This window comes from Strongylocentrotus purpuratus, unplaced genomic scaffold (assembly GCF_000002235.5).
Source record: "Strongylocentrotus purpuratus isolate Spur 01 unplaced genomic scaffold, Spur_5.0 spur5_scaffold_6, whole genome shotgun sequence".
Lineage (NCBI taxonomy): Eukaryota > Metazoa > Echinodermata > Echinoidea > Camarodonta > Strongylocentrotidae > Strongylocentrotus > Strongylocentrotus purpuratus.
Window position 1 is genome coordinate 53,468,488 of NW_022145612.1, and position 17,761 is coordinate 53,486,248.

The 17,761-nt window shown below is 34.8% G+C and overlaps 1 protein-coding gene across 1 annotated transcript in view; it reads right to left on the reverse strand.

Moving 5' to 3' along the window:
• Positions 1 to 2,454: 2,454 nt before the first annotated feature.
• The window catches only part of LOC100890651 (pseudouridylate synthase 7 homolog), a 28,453-nt gene continuing 13,146 nt past the window's right edge, over positions 2,455 to 17,761 (reverse strand). Inside the window, exons 6-7 of the mRNA XM_030972765.1 lie at positions 3,799 to 3,907; positions 2,455 to 3,139 (exon numbers count right to left, since the gene is read on the reverse strand). Coding sequence (XP_030828625.1) covers positions 3,049 to 3,139; positions 3,799 to 3,907 — 200 coding nt within the window. The 3' untranslated portion in view covers positions 2,455 to 3,048. The remainder of the gene's footprint in view (positions 3,140 to 3,798; positions 3,908 to 17,761) is intronic.

Genomic DNA, 17,761 nt, shown 5'->3' on the forward strand with positions numbered 1-17,761 from the left:
TTATTTCAACTTCAATACTTTGCTAATTTGCACTCCCCCCCCCCCCCCCCCCAACTTGAAAAGGGGGCTCTTGAACAGGTAAATCATATTCTGTTATATTGATTGGATGGAGTCTTGACGGGTAGGGTAGCATTTCAGGTGATGCATCCAAAACTTTGAATAACTTTGAATATTTTTAAACAAAAGTGAAAAGTCATCAATACAGTGATAGAACCTTATAATTAAAGAACGTTAACATTTTCAGGACAGAGAAAAACATTTTTAACATAAGAGCATTGCTTTTGGCACTACTTTTGCACCTATGAACGAAAGGAATTTTAGCTACAAAAGTAACATCATTTATTTCACCAGAAATAAATTACCATGGTTTTATCACTCAGAGTGTTGGCAACCCCAGCCATACTGAAGAACAGCCATTGGCTGAAGTATGCCACTGTGCTAAAATAAAATAAACAAACAAACAAAAACCCCTCCCTCTCCTCATTTGTGTAAGTTTGAGGTTGCCATAAACCTTGAAATTGACTTGTGTTAATACCAGGAGTTACTCTGACATAACAGGTGAAAGAGAAATCCTTCTTCTGATAAAGACATTGAACAGATTTTCTCCTGCACTAATCCGAAAGAAGATTAAAGCCCACAGATCAGCTAATCTCCATTAATCTTGATATCAAACTTACCGCAGACATGCATTAGTCATCACTATTTCTTATTTCCTCTTAACCCTGCAATGTCTCGGTAGATATTAGAACTGATTTCTTTGGGTAGGAACTAAGAAGGCTTAAATATCATCCAGAAATAAATTCAAATGTAAAGTTTGTAAAATGCATTCAAAAATACTTAATACATTAAAAGGAGAGGTAATATGAAAGTGTAAGTTAGATACTGATAGATATACACACAAAAATGGTAGAAGTATCAAAAGTTACAACTCAAGACCTCTATTAAAGTCAAATTAAAATCATTATTGAGTAGGTACTTCTACTAGCAACCACTGAAATACTAAACCATTTTTTTTTTTGAGGGGGGGGGGGGGTTTCAAATATTTGGGGGTATGAGACACAATGAGGGATACCATGAAAGATATTTGTGTGAGTGTGTGCGAGTATTTGACTTGAAGTGATTAATTCTGTAGTACAGCTTGCAATATCATTCAGTATAGCATGTATTTTTCCTGAGTTGGATTGTGAAAAAGAAAAGAAAAACCAACCCAGGTTGATGGATGATTCCGGTTTCAGCTAACATTGACACCAGGTGCCAAACACTAAATTGAAATAATTTAGAACTACTACTAGACAATCATGAATCTAAAGTAAGGTATAATAGATGATGCATGTTTAAGTGAACACCAACACCAGATGCAAACACTGCATGCTCAAACAGTTCAATTCAAATCGCTTAACACTGTTATAGGTGTAGACACCCTATGTGAAACCACTCTGTGACACGAGTACAGTAGACAGGCAGAAGGATAAGAACTCTGCATTTAAAGGCCAACATACACCTTATGACATGACTACAACTGGATTCTGAAAGAAGTTGAACTAGTATAAGATATGGAATTTGAAGAACATAGTGTCTTTGCGATCGAATAATGATATTGACATTGCATGGTGTTGTGAGTCATCCATCCAAAGAAAATATACGATCAGCATTAAATCGCAGTGCTGTCATAACTGTCACAAAACTAGTTATCGAAGTGGTCGCTGATTTGGCTTTTTTTCTAAAAATGCAAGGCTTAAAATACAATTTAATCTCAAAATAATATGATAATTTGGGACCTTGGTTTGATACAATTTACATTTTTGACTGAGTTCATTTCTAATCCTACTACAGTTCATTCAAAATCCTATAGCAAATGGATAGTTAGGATCGCAGTGGTCCGTTTAGACCTTAAAGGCTATCTGCAGTAGTTTGGTCAGGAGGGATTAAACCTCCCTGCTTGATCACTGACAGGTGGTTATCTCATCTTATCAGCTCTCAATTAAAATAAGAAAAAGGGGGACCATGGGGGACCAATGGTCATTGATTAAGCATTGTTTGCTATATAGAGGGCGCAAGTACATGTAGCTGTAAGTAGTGTAGTGGGGCTTTAAAAGATCTGCTTCAGAACTCTCAAAGCGATGTGTTCTTTGCTAATATGCTTGCTAGAGGGCAGCAAAGCATGTTAGCGTTTGTGTTCACCCAGTGTTAGTATTAATCATCCTACACCAACAGAGGGAAGCATTCATGCAATGCTGAAAAAGGGCTGTGGCTATGCCTCATCCACTTTGTGAAAGTGAACTTGTCTACAGTAAAAGGATGTTCAAATGTAATACATACATGTATGTACTATAAGATCAACAGAAATCTGATGATATATATAATCATATGAAAGATATGTTTTATATTCATAATTGCTTTGAATAAATCACTTATGTTGTATTTTTGTTTCATTTAAAAGTTGTTATTACTACCATGTATTTTCTTTGCTTTATATTTTAAGCTGTATTGTTTTGTTCAAAGCAGAGTTCCCCTGTGAAGTAGGCCCCCTATGTGTAGTTCTGTAGGAGACTACCCTGCTTTTTAAAGAAAACATAATAAATGAGTAAATAGAATAAATAATATTACAGCCTACATTTCTGAATGTCGAAATTTCCAAATTCACAAATTTGTGTAACCCACAGAAAAATAGTTCTGTACAGCTGGTTTTTTAGTGCCTAGAAATCTTCTTTACCATTGGCAGACCCAACTATAAACAAGTAATACCGGCTTCTTTATAATGAACCATCAATGAACAGTTTCATAATAACAAGTAGTTTAGTAGTCTCAAGTAGATTAATCATCAACTCCAAGATCACACTTAAAGACCTGATTCTATGCACTTTCAAGCATTTCACTTAAGTCCTAATGTGAATCAAGAGACATAAGTCCTATAAGGTTTGGCTGAAATTCAAGGATAGCTCAATCTGACCGAAACAAGTCTGACTGTAATAATCAGGTTATTTCGACCATTCTTCTGAAAGAAAAGATTGATATTTTTTGATAGAATGATAAATGTCTTCTGGATGATTAGTTTACTGACCTGTGAGCAGTAACTTCTTGAACTGTGACCCCTCTTTTGTCCTTTGACCCTGCGTACTGGAAGTGATGAGGTCCAATGCTGAAATAAATATCAAAGCAGGAAAGCAGGAAATTATCATTATTGCCATAAAGAAAAAAGACAAAGACATTTCGTATAAAATGTAATGTGTCTGCAAAATTCTACACAGTGTAATTTGTTTTCATAAAGAAAAAAGATGTTTTCTGTAATCAGCTTGCTTTTAGACATTGAAATCTCGGTGATATGATGTTTTTTTAATACAGCAATTTTGCTTTTATCAAGCAAAACATTCAAACAGTGGTATAAATTACTCTTTTTCCTCTTTTCCCCCATCTTTCTTCTTTGTGCTCGATTTATCCTTCTCTTCTTCATCCCTTTCCCCCTCTTTCTTTCTTTTTTTTTAAAGTCTTTTTCCTCAACACGTACTCATTTTCCGGTTTACATAAATAAAATGACACCAGGGGTCACACTTTGACAACTAATATCTTTTATGTTAATGGAAGTTTTATTGTGAATAAATCTAAATAAGAACAAGTGATTGGTTAATTTCTGTGAGAAACTGGCTGCATATTCATATATTTAGAAGTACATTGTAAATGTTACTACTCGATGCATGTATAGGCCTATGCGTAATCATTCTATGCAATTTCCATATTACGAAAACTGATTTTACAAAAATAATGAAAAGCGTTCAGAATAGGGTGCATGTTGCAACTTACTGGAGGTACTTTGCAACAATATTGAGAGCTTCATTGAGATCCATGTTCTCCTTGAAGAGCACAAAGCGACAGTACTTAGGTGTCTCCTTTGGCCATCTACCTCGCTTACCTGGAGAACAAAGACAAAAGAATGAAACAAGTTGACGAGGAGTAGACCATCACTTTGATTTTAAAAAATGGATTGTTAAGTAATGCTCGTCATATGCACCATATTGTATGTAAAACATATCGTTGGTAGGGGCTACCAAACCTGTAACTACTGTATAATAACCTAACAAAACTGTGGCTACCGATCCTTAAGTGGAAACTTAGGTAACCTTAAGATTTCTGCTCCAGTGCCCACCTCCACCACCACCACCAATACCATTTATATACTTTTATGTCCATTTGAGATTATAATGCACATAATGCAAAGGTTTGTTATTAAATATCTTGATGCTTTCCTCTGTAATATACATGTTTATTCAAAACCAGCACACACCAAAAAATTCTCTTTACTCTACTCACAGAATTGCCTACGTGCGTGCAAAGATTCTACAGCAAGAATACTTGCCATGTAGTTGGCTTTTTCAAACTTTTTCAAATAGTTCCACATGGCACTCAAAATACAACAAAATTAGTTACCACATATGGTGGCAGGTCTTATTGTTCATTACACCTCTGAACAAAATAACGATAATTCAAACATACATTTTTTATCCTCGCATGTTACAGAGCTAAAATTATTAGATTTAGTTTCATTACAGACAGCAAAAAGTAACCTTAGAGCAATATAACAGGTCTATAATAATAATGATAATAGTGTAAGCTTATAGAGCGCACACACCTTCCTTGGACGCTCATGGTGCTAGCTTTAATTATGCCCTAACACTTCAAAAATAATATTGAACAAGACATATGACACACCGTCGGCTGATTTGTTCACAAGTCTTAAATGGATGACACTAGACAAGCGGTTTGAGTTAAGTCGCGTTATGATGATATATAAATGCGTTCATAACTTAGCACCCTCTTACCTTCAGGTAGGCTTAATCAATCCTAATGATGTACATGAGCATCATACAAGGCAAATAGACAGTGGATGTTTACGTGTGCCTAGATTTCACACTGATTGTTATAAGTGTAGCCCAATTGTTTCTTCCATATTTGAATGGAATAAGCTAGATAATTCGTTGAGAACGGCTTCCTCTGTCAATTCATTTAAGAGATTGTTTAAACAAAGTTGTAATTTGTGAATGGCTCAGCCGTACATACACTACGTGCATGTTCTGTAATATTTACATGTCTTATTCACATAATTGCGACTTAATTAATATTTTCCTATTGACATTACTGCTTACTAGGTTAATGATATATGTTAATTTTGCAAACGAGTATTATTTTTGTAACTGTTCTGTATAAATGTTATAAACGATGTAAATATGTTCATTCAGGGCCCCATGGAAGACCACTACTTGCTGGTGAATGGGCTACCCTGTCAAAAGATCAGAAATAAATAAATAAAATAAATAAAAAATGCTTGGCAACATCTAAAAGGAAGGAAATCCAAAAGGATGGAAGGATTTTCCCCTCCATCTCAATATCTCTCTCTCACACACACACACAGACCCACACACTTCCAACCTTTTTTTATTTGCTTTCTAGCTTCCTCTTTCCATATCTCATTTACTTTTGTCACTTTTCTACTCTTAATACCTGTCATATTATCTTCATCTTTCACCCTCTCTTTCTCTATTGAACTTCTTTGAACCTACCTCCCTCCTTTTATCTCTCTCTCTCTCTAGTTGTCACCTTCCTCTTTATTCCACCTCCTCCCTATGTTCACCCCACTGTCCACATGTTCCTCCCTCCCTTTCTCTGTTCATCCCTCTCTTCATCCTTTCCTCCTCTCTCCTTCCCTCTCTTCTTTTATTACTCCCCTATTCCTTCCTCTCTCTTCCTTTCCCTCCCTTCTCCCCTTCCCACCCCTTCCTCCCCTCCCACCCCTTCCTCCCTTTATCTCTTCCGAATCTATATAACCAGCTGATTTAATCCACGACTCTCAAGATTTATGGCCTTCTGTCACCCTTCTCACCTGTAAGCAGGATATATGCTCCTTATATCAACAAACCAAACTATCATTAATCCAGCAAAGATTGATGTTTTTGTCTTAGTACACTAATGGAATCGTTTTCATCTTTTGAATCCCCACTTTAATGAGAACTGCAGTTCATTTGACAGATTAGATGCCGTATATATCAATATAACACAGTTCTGTTGTGGCCCAGTGCTCATGAAAGACTATCTTTTGGAATAATAATCAAGCTTTGACTGTTAAACGAAAACACCTTTTTCAGCTTGATATGCAGGGTTCCACTATTGCATCAAATATCCAACAGGGAGCTGATAATCAAATACATGGTAAGTATCAGTTCTGTTACAGGAATTATTATCTGTTATGCACGTTAGAAATTGATTGCTATCACTTTTATTAGTAGGAGTAAGAGTATTGCTTGAAATATTTTAGGTAGAGACGTTGAGTATTAATTTTCCCTTAATTTGATGTATATTTTATTGAAGGTTTATATGACAATTTTGAATGAAGAGTGTTCACTTTCCTTTTTGGGGGGGCCAAGTGTATTAATACCTATGGCATATGCTTCAAAAAGGGGTATTTGGTTTTTGTATTCAGGGAGATTTTAGTGAAGCAAGCGTTCGATTTGAGCGAGCGAAGGGAGTGAGCCATTGCGGGGTACAGTCCAGGGGGCAGACCCTTTGGAGCTCCTGGTTTTTAGCCATTCTGACACCCTTTTTGTGCAAAAAAATTTAATATTTGAATATTTTTACGGTAAATTTGGGGATGATTTATAAGGGATCAGTAATGTTTCTGAGATTCTGCGGCCCAATGGTATTTTCATTGTAATTTAATTGAAAATTTTCAACAAAATATGACCCCTTTTTGCATAAAATTAGGTATCAAATGGGCTCTAATTATAACCTTATTTTTAGCTTATCAAGTACACATTCACAAAATTTTGTACAAATGCATTCATATTTAAATGTTTGCAAAGATCGTGAAAATAAGATATCTACTAGACTAGTTCAAAGAACGTCAACATGAAGTTGCTCACATGTGCGAGGTTACACGTAGATAACATCAAACCCCACATGAAATGATACCACCTGGACTTTTTTTTAATTGTAAGAATCTGGGAGATTGGTGGATTTTCCGGGAGTCTCCCAACAAATCCGGGAGGATTGGCAGCTCTGTCGTTCCCCTTGGATAATAAAAATGTTGAACAATAAAGAGTGTCCACTTTCCTTTATTTTTTTTTGAGTGTATTTATACCTATGACATATATGCATCAAAAAGGGGGATTTTCATTCCCTTAGGTAATAAAAATAATAATTATAAACAATTTAGGTTCACTTCACAGGTACCATCATATTTATTAACGTATCACAAAGGCCAAATCGCTAATGTGAAATGAAAGACGACTCTAAGAAAAGAACCTGGTATTTATAGGACGTAGGTAAGCTTGATATAATAGGCCATGATCAAAGCTTCTTGTTACTTGGGGTTATGTCATTTCAGTGTCAATGAAACCAGGGGTCATACTTTGGCAACTAGTTATCTTTTATGTTAATGGAAGTATTATTTTGTTTTGCTGTTGTTGTGCTACACCGTAGATCAAAATGATATAGTATCAGGAAGAAAAGGAGGTAAGTACATTAAATGTATAATTTCAGTAAAAAGTCAAAAGTTTTTTTGGGGTATGAAAACACAGTTTCAAAAGTATGAACAACAAGTTCTACATTTGCTTTTGCACAGTAACATGAACGGGGTTTGACAGAGACATGAGAAAGGAAATCCTTGCTGTAGTCAGCAAACTATAACATTGGATTCTTAAAGTTGATATTCTAAGACAATCCTAAATATTGAGATAATTACATCAATGGAAAGCTTTTAACCCCCAAAATAACACTAAATGGTGTCCAACTGACAAAAAGAAGTTTAGAATGGTGAATTTATGGGAGTAAACTCTACCAAACTATCTAAGTCTGAAACCCGGAAGTGCATGTAGAGTCACGACGTCACAAACGGGACTCATGGGCTCAGTGAGAGTGAATGGCAGTGATATCCCTACGTAAATGCAATCCTGTCAGAGCTTAGATTTTGTTGTTGTTAATGAGTATATTTGATGGATTTTCTGTTTTTCATTTGAATGAAGAATAACGAAGCAGCATTTTCCAGTCGCTGGTTTCTTTTTATATCCTCATATTCACTTATTTGGTAGAGATTTAAGACGAGTTTACTGCTTGGGAAACAAGGTTAAATCATGCACGTATGAATAGGCGGATGCATTATCTTGTCATCAGATAAGGTACAGGAGCAGTTTTCTAAAACAAATAGGCCTAGAACTATGATAGTACTTATCATAGATGTGTGTGACTGCCTCAAAAAAAGATACAGTACCAGTTAAACATTTTATGTTGTAAAATATCAAACTTCAACGAGATCATGCAAGCGCGCTTCCTCTATAATATTTTGACAACGTCTAGTGTGCGAACGAAATTCATCCGCGAGTGATGCGGCTCTTGCACGAATGTTCGTGAAGCAAGCAGAATCAGGAGGTAAGACCAGTCTGCTGCTCTAGGCGCGGCTTGCTTGTGATGGAACGTACGTGCGGAAGTTATATGTTTATCGGCAATAGCAAGAGAATGAAAGCGACGTTACCAGCTAAGAAAAAAACTAACAAAGACCTGCTCCTCAGTGACTACCGGTGTCAGAATTGGTAGATCGCACAATGCACAGCATGGAAGAAGATGAAGGATCTTCAGGGCCAGGGCCAAGGAAGACAAAAGACATGGGAAAAAGGAAGGAGAAACCATCGGGAGATCGCTGTATGGTAATGAACTATGCATGGGTCCACTTACCAGACGGCTACTGTTCACTCCGTGCCTGGGCTGATTTCAACACCAAAACAAAAATTACATGGTGAAAATATCGACTAATAGCACATCGTTGGCATGTATATGTCATAATTTTTAAAAGGGGAATTGATATTAATACTACAGTGTATGAAATATTAGGGGAAGATAAAGAATTGTACATAGAATTATGTTTTATTATGATTTTCCGCCTTTGAAACAAAATAAGCAGAAAATCGTATCTCTCTGCAAAGAGAGGCGGATATTTTTGACATTTCAATTAAGGATTTCGAGCAGCCAGAATTTTTTTGTGATATACTATGTAATTGAAAAACTTATAAATAACATATTCTTGCCGTAGGTACCAAAAAGGGACATTTATTTGCTTGGAATATCAGCTTTAATTAACCGTGTGAAACATAAAGGGATAAAAGGGGAAAACATGCCTTATACATGAAAATTTGTACATCCAATCAAATTTATAAACAACACCATCATGAGTAATAACCCTGGAAAAATGGATGATAAAAGGTCTTTAAAGACAGAAAAATATTCACAATTATTCATTTGATTTTTAAAAATGATCTAAATCCGAATAGAACATAGATATATATGAAGGCAGGAAGTTTTCCACCTCAACATCAATTCCTTGTAAAAGAGCACGTACCGGTAATCAATTCTGGCTATGAAAACACAGAATTAACGACGAGAACACGTCATACTTATAAAGTTAATCACCCTACTCCCATTTCAATGGATCACACCGATATTGGAGTGGCTGGTTAAATGACAGCGGCGGATCCTGGTTTGGAAATTGTTTAATAAAAAGGAAGGAAGGTCATGAGCCCTTGATCATTTCTATGATGAGCTGTGAAGATACCAAGTTCCTTTATTTTTTCAAGGCAAGGAAAATTGTTAAATTTTTGGTTTTGTGATAGCTATGTTATGAATATTCATCAAGTCATTTCACAGACATTTGGGAAAAGGATATGCATTCATATATTTCCTCTGTAAGTATAACTGCTTTTTTTTTTTAACTTTTAAAATCATTTACTAGTACTTTTATGATCATAAATACTTAATATAATTTTTTAAAATTTTGTTTGATTAACATTTACAGTGTATATCAACAAATTTTTCTTTCTTCTTTTGCATTAACTGTTTTATTTATTCATCAATATGATATACATATGGACTCTTGATATGAGAGGACTGGTTCATCAATACTTGATCAAATGTGTTATAAAAAGGAAACCCCACCCCAAGAAATTATGTTAGTTATTCCGAGAGATTATTGTATTTTTGCCTATTAATATTCAAATTAAGATTCCACACCAAAGTGTATGAGAGGGGTATAAGGCATGATATTCTTGGTGAAATGTATAGTTTCTCAGCATGACATTGGCATCTCTATTTTTTTTTATAGTACAGTGTAAATAAATTCAATTCTACAATGATGCCGTAGAGGTGCCATGGTTGAGTCGTTAAGTCGCCGGACTGTCGATCACAAGGTAATTCCTTGAAATGCTAGCGCGCCGTAATGGCAGCACAGCTAAAGCCGGGGTAATAATCTCCAAGTTTTGAAGCGCTTAGTGATTGTAATAAGGCACTTGTTTTTTTAACTATGACCAAATAGCTAAATGACTCTTTGACAGCCTGAAACTTTACAAAGATAAAGAATTGAAGTCAGTTACAACTTTTTCTAGTAGCATGGACCTAGGTTAACCTCCCATAGCTTAACGAAAAAATTTCAGCATTGCTTTATGTGCATGAAGTATCCCTGAACAGCCAATTATTTACAGAATTTTGTAACAAATTTGACATACCTTTTTGGTTGGAGCTGAAAAAAATATATACCCACAAACAATATGTTTTTTTTCTATTGATGATTAATGAGCATGGGTGGATCTTAAAGAAAGTTAACAGTAATCTGAATTAACTCCTGTATTTTGATGGAACAGTGCAATTGAAAATGGTGTTTCGGACGTTACATTTTCCGTAAACAATGTAGACCCTCATTTAACCCACTAGAACAATCAATTAATGAGATTGTTTATGGTTTGAATAAGCTTATTACTTACTCCAAGTCATTAAATTAAAAGAAAATATAATCTAATTGTAGTAGCGCTTATATTAGAAATATATTCAAAATTTGAAAAAGTTGTCTCATTTTCCGTAAACAATTTTGTAACGTCCGAAACAACTTTCTATTTGAAGTAGCAGAAAATATATGAACTGCGGGACCTATCTTTTGTAACATTTTTTAAACATTTCATGGCGGCTACCCACCAAAAAAAAGAAATTTGCAATACATCATTAAAATACTATTTTATAGTTAAAACCAATTTTCCGTTAACAGTTGTAACGTCCGAAACAAAAAATACCAAATAAATGATGATAATCCATGTTTGAGGGTATCTGGAGTGAATAAATCATTATGAAATAAGTTATTATAAGTCTTAACACAAGTCAAAACACAAATCAGGTCTTTCAAATCCAATAATTTTGTGTAAACTCAAGAAGGGTGTTTCGGACGTTACACTATTTGATTGTTAACATATAGTTTGCAAATTTCAACTAATTTTCGATCATGTGTGCAAGTTACGATTTAACAATGCACACTCCTGTTAAAAACGCTATTTTGATAATTTCATTTAGATCTAAATATAAAAATATGAAGAAATATGATGCAAAAAATCAAATTTTCCATAAAATATCTAAATTTTCTGCAAAATTGACTTATAAAACATAAAATATTGAAGCCACACTTTGTGGTGCAAGGCATTGCTGGCTGCTTTAGTATATCCTTAATTGTAATTTCTCAGAAAAAATCTCAACAAAAGTGACTCATAAAAATTATTCAGCCATTTTAACAGCACTTTCTGGTATGCTGTTAGCACGTTTCGGATGTTACATTAAACTGTTAACAGACATTTTCATACTTTAACTAGTTCAAATGAGGGGCAAAGATAGATGTGAGAATAGCAAATTTCAATTTTTCAACCTCTCCTCTTGCTATTTACATTGCTGTGTGTTTGCAAATCATCACGTTTTCATTTTTACAGAGGTTGTTCCAAATTATGTCATATAACCAAAGATTGTATGGTCAATCTAAACTATTTGGTACTTGGTACTTGGTTGTTGTTCCTCCAAAAGATTCCTAGTGGAATTTAAACTGGAGGTCGTGGTGGCAGAGGGTGGACTTATTACGGAAGGAGTGCTACTTTAAACTTTGCTGAGTCAGTCAGGGATACTAATGTCGAATCGAGATCATTCCATGCTCTGGTTGTGCGTGGAAAAAAAGAGTTTTTGTATACATCTAATCTGGTTAATGGTATTTCGAACTGACTTGAGTGCCCGTGTCTGCCACAACCTGGTTTAGGTTTAATGTGTGTTTGGGCATCTATGTCCAGCTGGCCATGTAACATTTTGTGGAAACAGCTTAGACGGTGAGCTTCGCGTCTGTCTTAGAGAGTTCCATTTAAGAGAATTTAGAAGGAGGGTGACGCTTGCTTCTCTCTGATATGTGCTTGTGACAAAACGGGTAGGTTACAAAAGCTCAAATTCACTCACTTTAATAAGCAATACCTGTATGTACATGACACGGGTATGATACAGGTATATAGTTGATAAAATCAAGCAAATTAAAACGTTTTTCTAAAAATTTATGGGAAATATAGATTATCATTTGAAAATACCCTTTAAAAAGGACACTCAGTACAAGTTACTAATCTGTGTAGACAGTACATACATGTATAAAAGAAAAGGGCATTACCAGTAATACCTTATTTAATGATCTTAAACATATACATGTAGTGTCTTCCTCAAATGTATGCATACATGCAAAATGTATAAGCTAGTGTAGGGATTTATTTTGAACTTCTGAAACTCCCCTTCATATCCATGATTCATCCCTTTCATATTAATCTCTCTCTCATTGGTTTCAATGTTCACCTGATGCAGTCAAGCTTATATAGTATAATTTACATATACTATGAATATTCAATATATACCCTTTGTTTATGTTTGAATATTCAAGAATACTTTGTGATGTTGATTTATACTTGTATGGGAGTCATGGGACTATATGAATATTTATTGATTTCTTCTACTTTGCATGGAATGTATGTGGAATGCTACATAGAATGCTGTAATGCTTTTACACATTAAAACCTGGTCAGTTAGCTAGTGGTTATCAATCCTAAAACATATCTGCTGGGCTGCCTGTGTGTTAAGAGTGCTAGGAATTATCTGTTAGAACCGCACTAGTGTGAAATAAAAATGGCCTGTCCGTTTTTGTTTTTTTTTCCTCTACGAAATGTCAAAGTTGGGGGTGCGGCACTGCGGCCTTATCGCCGGCAAATACAGTACATGTTTAACCTATACTGTATATTGTTTGTCACCTGTGATATCGGCACAGCAAAATTTAAGATCTATCAACCAACCAACCGACCAACCAATCAATCCATTCATTCATCAATCATTCATCAATTAAATAAATAAATAAATACTTATTTAAAAGCATTCAAAAATGTTGTCGTTTGAAACAGCTTCCTAATACAAATAGTGGTAAGGGATGATTGTTACTACAGTAGTATTGTAACCTAAAACATACACAATTTTAAAATACATCTAAAATGTCTCATTCTCGAGATGTACATAAATTAGGATTCACATATTTCTTATTACCGTACTTACATGACTGGGGGTACTTTTTTATAGTTTTATTTATAAAAAGATTTGTCAATGTTTTGCTTACATACATGTATGTGTTAGTGATATTATTGAATGACACACTATATAGTTGAAGGCAAAGAACATTAGCAAGCTGATTAAACATCTATATTGTAGAGTTTGTAAAATATGATGATCTCATTGAAATGTTAACATTGTGTAACATCCGAAACAAACCATAGTATACATTTCACACTGTTGTTCATAACATGCAATAAAGAGTATGTTTCTAAGTGAATTTTCTAAGGAGTTTTGATGACTACAATTGCTATTAGCTTCATATTTCACTCTGTTAGATCACATAAGCATTTTTATCTACCGGTACACGTTCTTGAAATGAATAATATACCTTACATAAATTGAGTGGTCGATGAAGACAAACTTGGTATATTATGTATGTGCTAAACTAATTAAAACTGCACAATTTTTTCCATAAATGTTACAGAAGTATTTTTCTGCAAGTTACAATTAATGTAACTGAGGTCAATAATACCTAAAGAAAAGCAATTAACTTGAATAAAGTTATAATGTTAACAATGCACTTGTTCCCAATTTTTTTGCATGTATTTACCTTATATCATCAAATGTTATAATAAAATAAGTTTGACCTAAGAAAACAGCGTTTTACCTACTGAAATAAAAACTTTTTATTGTCAAAACCCTAATTTAGAGCTATTTTTCACTTTCAAGGGATACAAAATCTGTAATTTTCAAGATAGAAACTCAACAATTTGCATGAATAATCTCTGAAACATATTCTTAAAGACCCAACATATTCAAAGGTGTGGTTAATAGCAAATGAGTTTTATATAACAGTTATTAGATATGCTATAGTTCACAATAAAATTGTAAAAACTCAAAGTATTCATATCTGGTGAATAAATAAGAAGATAGATTAAGGTCCAGAATTTGCATTTCTCAAAAATCTGATTAGTCCTGATCCTAAAAATACAAGTTTGAAGTGAGTAAACATAATTTCATTTTGGACCCATTTGTGGACACATTTGGTATAAGTTAAAAAAAACAGTGCCATAAGCGCTTTATAAAAACTGAGTATTATTATTATGCCATGACTGACAATTTGGGAGGGTATGAAAGAATGAAAACAGATTCTTTCAGACAATTAAATATTGTTTCTTTTCTCCTTTCTTTCTATTACCTTTTCACTTTGAAAGATGAATACCATGCTAGACATTGGCCTTTCATAAGGGTTTGGTACGTCATTTGAATTTTTAATTACTTTGAAATTCTTTGTGTGATTCCACTGACTGAACACCTCTTCGACTTGTTCTTCTAAGATCTTATTATCAAAGTTAATTATATTTCTACTGAATCCCTATTGGTATACAGGTAATTTAGGAAATTTGGAATATGTATACCGTATTTGCCGGCGTATAGGCCGCAGTATTTTTGGAAGAGAAAATATCAAAAAGTCGGGGTGCGGCCTATGCGGCGAAAGAGTAAAAAAAGGTTTTTTTTTTTTTTTTTTTTTTTTTTTTTTTTTTTAGTTTCGATTTATGGCGCTATGCCTGGCAATGTCTCCCAGCTCAGTAATCAGTGTGTTGACTCACCACTCGGAAACTACAACAACACTAAAATTTGACTGTCATCTTGGTTTGAAAGTAATCTTTCTAATGTCTCCCAGCTCAGTAATCAGTGTGTTGACTCACCACTCGGAAACTACAACAACACTAAAATTTGACTGTCATCTTGGTTTGAAAGTAATCTTTCTAATAGATCTCAATATGTAGTTTATAATAATAGTTCCTCAAATTTTTTTCTATAACAAATGGTGTACCACAAGGTACACCACTGGTACCATAGGTACTTTATTGTTTTTAATTCACATTAATGATCTTACACATTCTTCTGAAAACGACATTGTTACTATTATTTGTGACAAGTTTACAAGCACAAATCAGCGCCTTTAACTGCACCTCGATGTTAAATGAAAGTCCTTCCACGCGAGGGTTTTCGGCAGCAAAACAACAACAACAAAACAAAAACAAAATGATTTTTTTTTTTTTTTTTTTTTTTTTTTTTTTTTAATGTCAAAATCGGGGGTGCGGCCTATGCGGGGGTGCGGCCTTTACGCCGGCAAATACGGTACTTGAAGAGTCCAAATGCCAGCCTTTAAAGGTACTATGTCCCATTTGCAGGCCCCAAAAAACGAAAAAGTTAAATTCCAACTGCATTTGAAAGATAATACTTATTTAGAACTTCCCTAAAAAAGGTGGGGCTTGAAAAGTGGGAAAAAAATGACTATTAGTTGTCAAATAGACTTTAGGGCTATAGAGCCAGTAAGTAATAGTCTTGATTTTCAGACAATTGTACCAAATGGTCATACGTTTTATGCTGCGCAAAGATTCAATCAGTTTAATCTTGGCCATCACAAGAAGTTGGTTATTGATGTAGACAAATGCTCATGTACCCTTTACAACTCTTTTCATGTATGTTATTACCAAAGAAGAAAAAAAGCCAGTCAGTCACTCAATAGTGTCTGACAGTAAAGTCTAGCAAGTAAATGGGTTTCCTTGCATAATTTGAATATGAGGACACTGCTAACATTTAAATTTCACAGATAGGACATACATGACATATTCATAATTCCTGCAAAGTTCTACAGAATTTGAGGTTGGCTGCAAAAGGGACATTTTAATGCAAATCTTTTCAAAAGATGTGTCCTAATACCGGTACATTTACATGTACGCACTGTCCCTACTTTTCAACAGATCACAGGCTGCATTTGTTAAAACAATAGCTTCGTCTTGTCTGAGGCCTTCCCGACATATCAAGAATTGGGAGGAATTATTTGTCCTGTAGTCTGAAGCTGAATCATTCCAAACATTTCCCTCCATTCATTGGATGGCACACTGCGCGCCTGTCACAACTATTTACTAATTGCCATGTCTGTACTTATCTTGTTCAAATAATCATCACTCTCCAACACTGGATAATGCTTCTCAGCACATGATGCTAATTAGCAGGCTCCTACTGATGCACATATAGACGAATCGTTTTCAAAGAATTGGATGTGCCATGGCCTTATGTGCGCTAAGTGATCATTTACTAAATTATGGATCCATTTCATTGCTAATCATTTTGGTAAATAAGCAAGAGAAATTGGAGTCACTTCCTCTCTGGCTTGGTTCAGATTTGATGCAGCAAAACCGCTGTGGTTTTTTTTAAAATGATATAAAGTGGGTCACATTTCTGTATCTTATAACAAAGAGCTTAGTGAATGCACGTAGGACCCAGGTAGCGCAGAGTTGCATTTCCGGTGCACATCAAAAATATGGCGGCTTTTTCGCAGGGGTTTCCCACATCATATCTGGACGAACGTTTAGAGCTATTATTCGTGCCGCAAACAAACATTGATTTCAAACTTCAATAGCCAATCAAAAAAAATATATCACCTACCTACATACATGGGTGAGATACAATTTTAATAATAATAATAATAGCTAGTTCTTATATAGCGCTTTTTCGGACCGAAGGCCCTATCAAAGCGCTTTACAGATATATATTATTACCCCGGTCATTGGATTCAGGCTTACCCGCACACAATGTATGCACATTCTCCACTCCCTGGGGAGCATTCCAGCCAGGCGTCATTTTTACAAGCGCACACTTGCTAATCTAAGCACATTAGCTTTCGCATCCACCAGGTACCCATTTAACACCTGGGTGGAGAGTAGCAAATGTAGATCAATGTCTTGCCAAAGGACATTAGTGCCGCGGTGGGACTTGAACCGCGGACCTTTCTAAAATGAATCTGTTTTTTTCATATTTGCATCTTTACGAAGAGCCCAAGTATACATGTATATCATGTCAATTTCTTTACTATGACCAATTCTATGGAATTAGTCAGCAAATATGAAAATTAACAAAAAAAACATTGAACAAAACAGGCCTATGCAAGTCCATTTTCACTTGATCATTATATTCACTGCCTCTGCATAACATAATAAGTGTTGCCAACAGAACAAAATACCTCGCCAAGAAGGAAAAACATGAAATTCTTGAAAATTTTCAGTACAAAGGCTACTACTTTATATTTGAAAATGCAAAGAACAGGCCCATGGCAATGAGACCTCATGTTCTATGATTTAGTAACTGTGGTGTTTGTTTACATGTTTTAGAGGTTGTTGATACAACCTGCCATGCTCTGTAAATCAACAGAAGTTGTTTATGGTTTCCTGGGAACTTGAGAAAAAGTTCCTCATAAAATGCTGGTTTTCTTGGATAAGGACCTACATCCCATGTAGTGCATTTATTTCAAGTTTTTTGTTTTCTTTTGCTTTTCAGAATGATATCT